This window comes from Chaetura pelagica, unplaced genomic scaffold (genome assembly GCF_000747805.2).
Source record: "Chaetura pelagica isolate M959 unplaced genomic scaffold, ChaPel_1.0 scaffold49, whole genome shotgun sequence".
In the NCBI taxonomy this organism is placed as follows: Eukaryota; Metazoa; Chordata; class Aves; order Apodiformes; family Apodidae; genus Chaetura; species Chaetura pelagica.
Genome location: NW_009970715.1, coordinates 1,957,456 through 1,966,320, shown reverse-complemented (window position 1 = coordinate 1,966,320; position 8,865 = coordinate 1,957,456). Strand labels below are relative to the sequence as shown.

General features: G+C 42.6%; 1 protein-coding gene across 1 annotated transcript; it reads left to right on the top strand.

Annotated features, from left to right (window-relative positions):
- Window positions 1-651: 651 nt before the first annotated feature.
- RFC2 (replication factor C (activator 1) 2, 40kDa) lies at window positions 652-7,463 on the top strand. The gene is made up of 10 exons (XM_010006037.1): window positions 652-729; window positions 1,373-1,414; window positions 1,756-1,862; window positions 3,152-3,253; window positions 4,041-4,141; window positions 5,077-5,234; window positions 5,607-5,672; window positions 6,129-6,209; window positions 6,539-6,652; window positions 7,322-7,463. The coding sequence occupies exons 1-10, from the start codon at window positions 679-681 to the stop codon at window positions 7,430-7,432; spliced, it is 933 nt and encodes a 310-aa protein (XP_010004339.1). The 5' UTR covers window positions 652-678; the 3' UTR covers window positions 7,433-7,463.
- Window positions 7,464-8,865: the final 1,402 nt, after the last annotated feature.

Sequence of the window (8,865 nt, the reverse complement as noted above, 5' to 3'; positions counted from 1 at the left end):
CCCTGCGTGGGCAGGGACACCTCCCACCAGCCCAGGTTGCTCCAAGCCCCATCCAACCTGCCCTTCAACACTGCCAGGGATGGGGCAGCCACAGCTTCTCTGGGAAACCTGTTCCAGGGTCTCGCCACCCTCACACTGAGGAATTTCCTCCTAATATTTGACCTAAATCTCCCCTCTTCCAGTTTTAATCCATTCCCCCTTGTCCAAAATCCCTCCCCAGAACACGCTGGAGACGATGCCAGTTTGTCTTTGACGTGGGAAATTTGTTTCCTTAGGAACAGGCTCTGCTAAAAAGGCACCACGGATTTGCCACGGGGAGGAAATTCTTCCAGAAATTCCTTCCAGAAATTCTTCCAAAGTCAGCCCTGATGGTGTCTGTGTTCACCCTGAGAGGGTGGTGGCATCTCTCATCCCTGCTATCACACCAAACTCCTGTCCAAACTGACCACATTTTTCTTCCTTGCCTTTTTTATTTCATCCTAACTAAAGCAAAACAACCATTAAGGAATTACTGTTGTGGAATGCTGCCCTTGGAATACTGCATCAAGTCATCTTGGTTCCCAGTTATCATGGCATAATCCTCCTTTTTTTGTCAGTGTAAAAAGCACTATTAGTGTTTTATGAGAAGTGCTGAAGTGTGGGGGGTTTTATTTTTGCAGGGTGGAAAAATACAGACCCATGAAATTGTGTGAAATAGTTGGAAATGAAGACACTGTGAGCAGGCTGGAGGTGTGTACCTGTGCCTTTATCTTTTTACAAGTTAGAACAACCCCCCTTTCTGATTCACTCAAGAAATTAGACATTTTAGGACATGTTTGAATAGTGTGCTAAGGAAATACCCCCCTTTCTGATTCACTCAAGAAATTAGACAATTTAGGACAATAGTGTGCTAAGGAAATATGGCTTCTTGAATTGGGATATGTTCAAACCAGCCCTGGTCTGAGACAACTTGGAAAACTTGTAGCTGCTGTAATCATATTGTTGCAATGAATAAACATACTTTATCTCACAGAGGGAAACATAAAGATGTGGTTTTTTCTGGAAGAAAAATATTTTCCTTGACAAATTAGTTTGTTAACACAGTATTTATTAACAGAAAGTTCATACTAGCAAACATAACAGGTGGAAAGGTACTAAAGACCTGAGAGATCAAGGGCTTTTAAGTTTTTCTGTATTATTCTAGGGACTGACTTCTAGCAGTTTAATTAAAAAAATACAGAAGCAGCAAGATCCATAAATAAAAATGAAAGCAGGAGAAAAGAAAAGAATGGGTCAGCTCTATTTTTTTTTAGGCATAAAATAGGATGGATTTGGAAAATATTTGCTCCCATTATTTTCTTATATGATTTTTTTTCTTCTTGCTCTTTCTTAGGTCTTTGCAAAAGAGGGGAATGTACCCAATATCATAATTGCTGTAAGTATTGCTGGGTTCTGACATCTGGCCCCCAGTCTGGGGGTTCATTGTACCTGAATGTTGTGGGAGATGTGGATTGTGTGGCCATAGAGCAGAGCTCTTGGCAGAGCCCACGAGCATTGAATACTCTGCTGTTAAAAACTAACTCTGCTCTCATGTCTTGTGCTCCTTCCTTTGGTGTTTTGCCCCTGTTGGAGGCAGAATCCTGAACTGGGGCAGCCTCTGGTCTGATGTTCTCCCTGCAGTTCCTCTCTTGCAGCTGTTTTTCATGACTAGAGGAGGGTGCAGCTTAGAAAATGACATTAGACTTACCTGCAATTCCATCTCTGGTGCATTTCTAGGGTCCCCCAGGCACAGGTAAAACCACCAGTATCCTCTGCTTGGCTCGTGCTCTGCTTGGTCCTGCATTAAAGGATGCTGTTTTGGAGCTGAATGCCTCAAATGACAGGTGAGAGAGAATGAATAAACCTTATTCAACTTTTAATGAGGAAGCAAGTATCCATTTTTATTTTTAGTTCAGGTTTAATGCTAGAGTAAGGCCTTCACTACCTGTTTTAATGCAGTTTTTCTAACTAAAAGTTAGGCAGTCCTTGGTGTCCACCTGTCAACATAGATATTACTTGATGTTTGATTAACTTGACAGAGACTTTCCTGCACAGAGGTAGAAACAGATAAGAGTGAGGAATCCATAATGCTTTCTTGATTTTACTTCAGAGAGTTAAGGTCTTTGAAGATCTTTTACTTGAAAGAGTTAAGATCCTTCTAAGAATGAAAAGTGAGCAAATTGTTGTTTGTAATAGAACTCTTCAGTGCTTATTTTAATAAAGTCAAGTTGTAGAAATTAGGTCTTAAAAGGCATCTGGGGATTAAAATGTAGGATAAGGGTGTTAGTGATGTAGAAGACACTGACTCTGCTCCAAGGATCAAGCACTAAGGGCTGATTATATTTCCCAAGCTCTGTAGCAGACCCAAAATGAAGCAGGACATCTCCTGGAAGTTCCCCCATCCCTGGCAGTGTTGAAGGGCAGGTTGGATGGGGCTTGGAGCAACCTGGGCTGGTGGGAGGTGTCCCTGCCCATGTAGGGAGGTTGGAACAGGATGGTCTTGAAGGTCCCTTCCAACCCAAACCATTCCATGATTCCATGACTACAACACATTTTACCTGCCTTTGTTAGTACCAGTTGTAGAAGAGCTTTGGAATCACAACATTCATTTTCTAAACAGAACAAAAAAATAAAATCCTTTATTTTTTCACCTAAGTCTTTGTTTGGACTCTTGTCTAGGGAAGTGTCCATGTTGTGCTAGTATGACACAGTCTATCCAGCTGTTTTTCCTAACCTTACAGCTGGATCTGTGGATGTAGCTGTGTGAAATGCTGCCAGAGCAACCTTAACTGCTTCTGCCCTTCATTTTTCAGCCCTACCTTTTGCCTAAATTGTCATTTTGTGGCAGTCCTGCAAGTAAGGTTGCTGATTGTATGTATGTACACTGCTACTGTTGAATCAGTTTTTTCAGAACCTCCAAAAATGAGGATTATTGGTGTTTAAATCTGATCCAGTTGGAGTGTCTGGCTTCCAGCATGGTTTCACAGCAGTCAGACTGGCACAGCTGAAGGGGCAGGAACAAACAGCAGGAGAATAGAGAGCTCAGGAGCATTTCAGCCGCTCTGGCTGCTGAGTAAAACCCCTTACATAATGTCACTCAACTGATCATGAATCACTTGGATTCTTGTTCCAGAGGCATTGATGTGGTGAGAAATAAGATCAAGATGTTTGCCCAGCAGAAGGTCACACTCCCCAAAGGTCGACATAAAATCATCATCCTTGATGAAGCAGACAGGTAGGTTGGTTTTGTCTTGACCACTGTGTGACATGTGCTGGATCTGTCCTGTCTGAGGAGCTGCTGCCTTGGACAGTCTGAGATGTTTCTATCAGCCTATATATACAAAAAAATAAATTAATCAGGAGATAAGTCTGTGTTGAACAGTGTTCTTAGGAGATCACTGGTATCAAGCTGAGATCATTCTTTCCAAGGAGATGCTGAATGTTGGGGTGAAGCACCTCGTGATTTAGCTGGATGTGAAACAGCATCTTCCAGTTCACTGGTTCTTTCTCTCTGAAATGAGTCTGGCTTACGTAGGCTGTTTCACTGGATGAAAACTGGACATTCTCTATCTCCAAATAAGTAGCAGTATTTTCTGTGTGAGAGTGGTGAGACCTTGGCCCAGGTTGCCCAGGGAAGCTGTGGCTGCCCCATCCCTGGAAGTGTTGAAGGGCAGGTTGAATGGGGCTTGGAGCAACCTGGGCTGGTGGGAGGTGTCCCTGCCCATGCAGGGGGGTTGGATCTAAATAATCTTTAAGGTCCCTTCCAGCCCAAACCAGTCTGTGATTCTTCAGAGTATTAATGGATTCATTTTCTGTGTTAGTTTTGAGGTCTCAGTGATTTCCTGCACTGTGGGGTGACTTGTCCACATGACCTCAAAAAGCTGCTTCCTTTACCAAGCCTGAATATCAAGTCATTTACAAAGCACTGTTAAATAGCAATACACTCTGAAGCTTGTATAAAAATAGTTATTAGGCTGCACCTAATAAGGGCAAAATCTGTCCTGCCTCCTCTTCTCCCCCAGCATGACAGATGGAGCCCAGCAAGCCCTGAGGAGAACAATGGAGATTTATTCCAAGACAACTCGTTTTGCACTTGCCTGCAATGCCTCTGACAAGATCATAGGTAAAGGCCTGCTAGACCCTGGGCTGTTGTGCCCTGTGTTCTGCTGGCAAACTTCCAAGGCAGCCTGCAGAAATACCTTGGACCTGCTTGTTGCAGGAAACCAGGGTGCTTCTGAAAAGATCAAACCAGCTGCACATCCAGCTAGTGAAAGAAGAGTGTGTTTGTGTAGCTTGGTGAACCCCCTGAGCTGCTGGTTTTGGTGGACAGTGCTATGAATGACTGCGGAAGCAGAGTTCTCATACTTGGGGCTTAACCTCCATCCAACTCTGCTGCAGCTTAAGATGTTTGATGTGTTGTTTACTGGGTGTTGAGCCCCTTTTGTTGTCCTTTTTGAAACATAATCTTCACATTTATCTGTAGCTGACACATGGTAGAGTTTAGACTTGCCTTGTTTAGCCATTAAAATTGATATTATTACTTGATGTTTGATAAACCTGATAGATATTTCCTGCACAGAGGTAGAAACTGATGGAGTGCAGAATCCACAATGATTTATTGATTTTACTTGAGAGAGTTAAACTTCCTGTACTCCTGAAGATCCTCCTAAGGATGAAAAGTGAGCAAGTTGTTGTGAGTAATGAAACTCTTCAGTGCTCATTTTAAGAAATAGTGAAGTGGTAAAAATAAACATTCTGAATAAACATTCAGAAAGCAAGAAGATGATGAGCTTTATAGATGTTTGCACATCATCTGGGGAAAAAACAAAGCAACCTGCATTTGGATTCAGGTGAAGGACTCTGAGTGTGCTTAGGGAGATCCTATGTTCTCTCTGGAGATAACTTGTTCTTTAAAGCAAGACAAATGGAGAGTTGGGAACTGAGATAGCTTCTTCCAAGATGAACCAATGATTTTTTCTAGGGGGGAAAAAGAGGGAAATGCTGATGATTTGGGAGGGGAAAGAGAGAGAAATGCTAATTCCAGCTCTCTGTGCTCAGAGCCCATTCAGTCCCGCTGCGCAGTGCTGCGTTACACCAAGCTGACAGATGCACAGATCCTTGCCAGGCTCCTGAAAATTGTTGAGAAAGAAGATGTGCCATACACAGATGATGGGCTAGAAGCCATTATCTTCACAGCCCAAGGAGACATGAGACAGGTAAAAGAAGGATGGCAATGAAACAGCTTTCTGTTTAAAGGAAAAACACCTTGGAATTGTGCCTCTCAGTGATTTCGCTTTGGAGGAGTAAAGCAGAAGGGATGTGACCTGTGGTACAAGAGTAACTGAACTGTTTGGTTTTGTAAGTTTTTAAGGTGGATCTGCTCCTTAAAAGTGGATTTGTGGGAACTGGCTACCAACTTTGTGGGAGGAAACCAGGTCTTCATACGTTTGTGGTTTACTCTGTGGCTTCATTGGAAACTGCTTCTTTGGCATTACTTTCTGGAAAGTGTTTTGCACCCTGAGGAGGGGAGTGAGAAGCTGAACACTTCAGAACATAAATGAAGTTGTTGTGTTGTTTTTCTTTCACAGGCACTAAACAACTTACAGTCCACATATTCTGGATTTGGCTTTATAAACAGTGAAAATGTCTTTAAGGTTAGTAATAGTATAAAAGAGTGATGTTGGGAGTTTGGCTGTGTGAGACTTCCAGTCAGATATCTGAGCCTCCAAAGTGCTTTGCCAGTTGGCAGACAGCACCAGGGATGTAGCAATGGCAGCACTGGGCTGTAAAAGAGTCTGTGCCTTTTCAAAAGGGAGAGTGTGCTGGCAATCCCTGACAGCATGTCTGAGACCCTGTGGCTGTCCAGGTCTCTCAGAGCACACACAAATCATGTAACTGCTGGGAAATTTCACAGTGATAACTTTTGAACCTGTTACTTGAGTGTTCTCATTTTGTGCTATTGATTCTCCCATGACAGGATGTTTGTGTCACCAGGAAAGTCAGATTACTTGAAATTTCAGCTGGATTATAGAATGTGTCTAATTCAGTAAATGAGCTGTATAGAAACTGGGTGAAAATACCAAGTCTTCTAATATTTCTCTTTGATACAGGTATGTGATGAGCCTCATCCTCTGTTGGTGAAAGAAATGATACAACACTGTGTAAATGCAGATATTGATGAAGCTTACAAGGTTGGTTTTGATGTGCTGTGGCTGCACAGGCACTTCTTCTCTACACAATTCTTGTTTGTCATGAAGAATTCACAGTGTGTGGTGTTGTTTTCTTTAAGATAAGAGCAATACCATGCAGATGAGTTGATCAATGAAATCCTTTTTATGTTAGGTGAATAACCCAACAAGCCAAAAACAAGTTGTATTGACATTCCTTGCTAAACAGTTGGGGTTAAATCATCTCATAAACAGTACCTGCAGTTCCAGGAGCTATATATTCAAAAAGTGAATATGCTTGACTTACCTGACAAGCTGTGGAGATAAAGATGGGATTATTGTTGCCTACACAGATCCTTGCCCACCTGTGGAGACTTGGATACTCTCCAGAAGATGTGATTGGCAACATCTTCCGTGTGTGTAAGACCTTTCAAATGCCAGAATATCTGAAACTGGAATTTATCAAGGTTAGTGCTCTCCTAGTTCCTGGTAGGATCTTTTGGGCCTTTTTAAGATGAGGATGTGTTCCCTAAGTACAGGGGCAGCCTCAGGGCTTTCCCTTTGAGATTTGCTTTATATTAGTGCAAAAAAATAAGTGTTTAACTTCTTACTACTGGTTTTTTTTTTCCCCCACTCATCAGTTTATCAGTAAGAATGGTTACTTGAAGCTTAAAACCTAACCACCCATAGATGTGCCAAAAGTCACTTTAGTGATCAACTAGAATAACAAATGTAATCCTGGCTGCATTTATTATTTACATCAAAGCCTCAAATAACTCCTTGAGAACTTAAAGCTCTTGATTCTAGTCCAGGAGATAGGAAAATACTAAATTACATTAACAGCCAGTGGACAAACAGTGAACTGGTATAATGGAATCATGCTTCAGGTGTAAAACCTGGCCTCAAATACATGCACCTTGCTCCTGCCACAAAGGAAGTGGGAAAATACAGACTTCGATTGAAAAAAAAGCATTAAAAAAGAAAAAACATTTTAGTTGTTTTACATGAGAAATTCACTCAGGTTTGAGTGAAGGTCTCTTAGCATTAAGGGGTATGTTCTGTTCAGTCATGGATGGCACTGGACATAGACTGAGGGAGGGAAGAGAAGATGATTTTTCCAATGTCTTTACCCTCAGGAAATTGGGTACACTCACATGAAGGTTGCAGAAGGTGTGAACTCACTGCTGCAGATGGCTGGGCTGCTGGGCAGGTTGTGCCAGAAGACAGCAGCACCCATGGCCAGTTAGGGCTGGCAGCAGAACCCTCAGCTCTGCCAGGCATCAGCTCCACCTCTGCCCAGGGTTCTGCACCCAAACAGCCCTGGTTTGGCTAAATCAACATGTTCTACTGTAAAATTGTATTGTATTTTTTAAATTGAGATCAATAAAGCTTTAAATTGACTTTAACCCAAGAACTCTTACCTCTTATGTAACTAAGGTAGAACAGAGGATTGTGATAATCCAGGGTGATCAGGTCAGTTTAGTGCTCTCAACAAAACCAATGGTACAGAAATTTCAATTTCAACAGAAATGGAATCCCACTGTTAGTGATCACACCTCAAGCCTGGTTGTGAGTGGTGGTCTCACTGGGACCAAGAGGGATTTATTATTTGTTGCTTTTTTAAGGCTTTTAATGAAGCTGTAACTGAGGCAGGTGCCACTCCTAGGTGCTGCTTATATGCTGGGGGCAAGGAAGGTGTATTCACCAAACATACCCAGGAGAAATATTACACATTTCTTCATGGTGCCAGTTAGTTATTCTGGATGTTTATTTAAAAAATGTACCAAATTCTGGCAGGCCCTGCATTTGAGTTCCCTTTTCTGTTCCTGCCCTCCAGGGTAGGTAACATCATTTTACTCTAGTTTCAGCTCACCAGATAGCTAGAGCATCATGCTTTCCTGTCTGAGCTTTGGAAACCACCTTGCCAGTGTGGATGAGCAATGAAGTGTGAAACACAGAGTGAAAGCAAATATAAATTGAAATTCACCACCTCCATATCAGATGTGAGCTATGTGCAGAGCTAACTTAATGTAATTATGTTCTGGTTATAGCAGTCACAAAAAGCACAGGAAAGTACAAGTTCCCTGCACTCACCCTGCCCATTCTGGTGAAGTTTTCCACCCCACCCCACAGCTCTCAGCACCAAACTGACCCTCATGGGCATCCTAAGTTGGCTTCAGCTTCAAGAGTGAACCCTGAGCTGCAGCAAGGGCTGGTTGCACCCTGCTTTTCTCTGCCTGGGGCACAGGGGTGAGGAGTCCCAGCAGCAGGAACAGTTAGCATCATCAGTTGCCTCACCAAGACTTTCTGTAGCTCCTCTGTCAGCCCCTGAGGATGAGCCTTTTTGATTTTAAGTGCAGGAGAGCAAGGCAATTGACAACTAAAGCACAGGCACATTTGAGTTTGCTCCCACATGGAATAAAGCAAACAGCTCTTGGAATAATGGGTGTCACACTCAAAGTACATCCTTCCTTCACTAGGTATTTATTGAACTTATCTTTTGATTCCCAGCCAGTGAATTGTCACTACTAGCACAAACACTGTTAAATATGACTAATCATTTAGTATTGAGCTGCTGAGTTCTCTACAGACGTAACAGCATCAGAGCTTTTGTCCCCAGAAGCTTCAATAAGGCGCATTTAAAGAGCAGGTTGATCTTCCTGTGGCTGCACATCCCAGT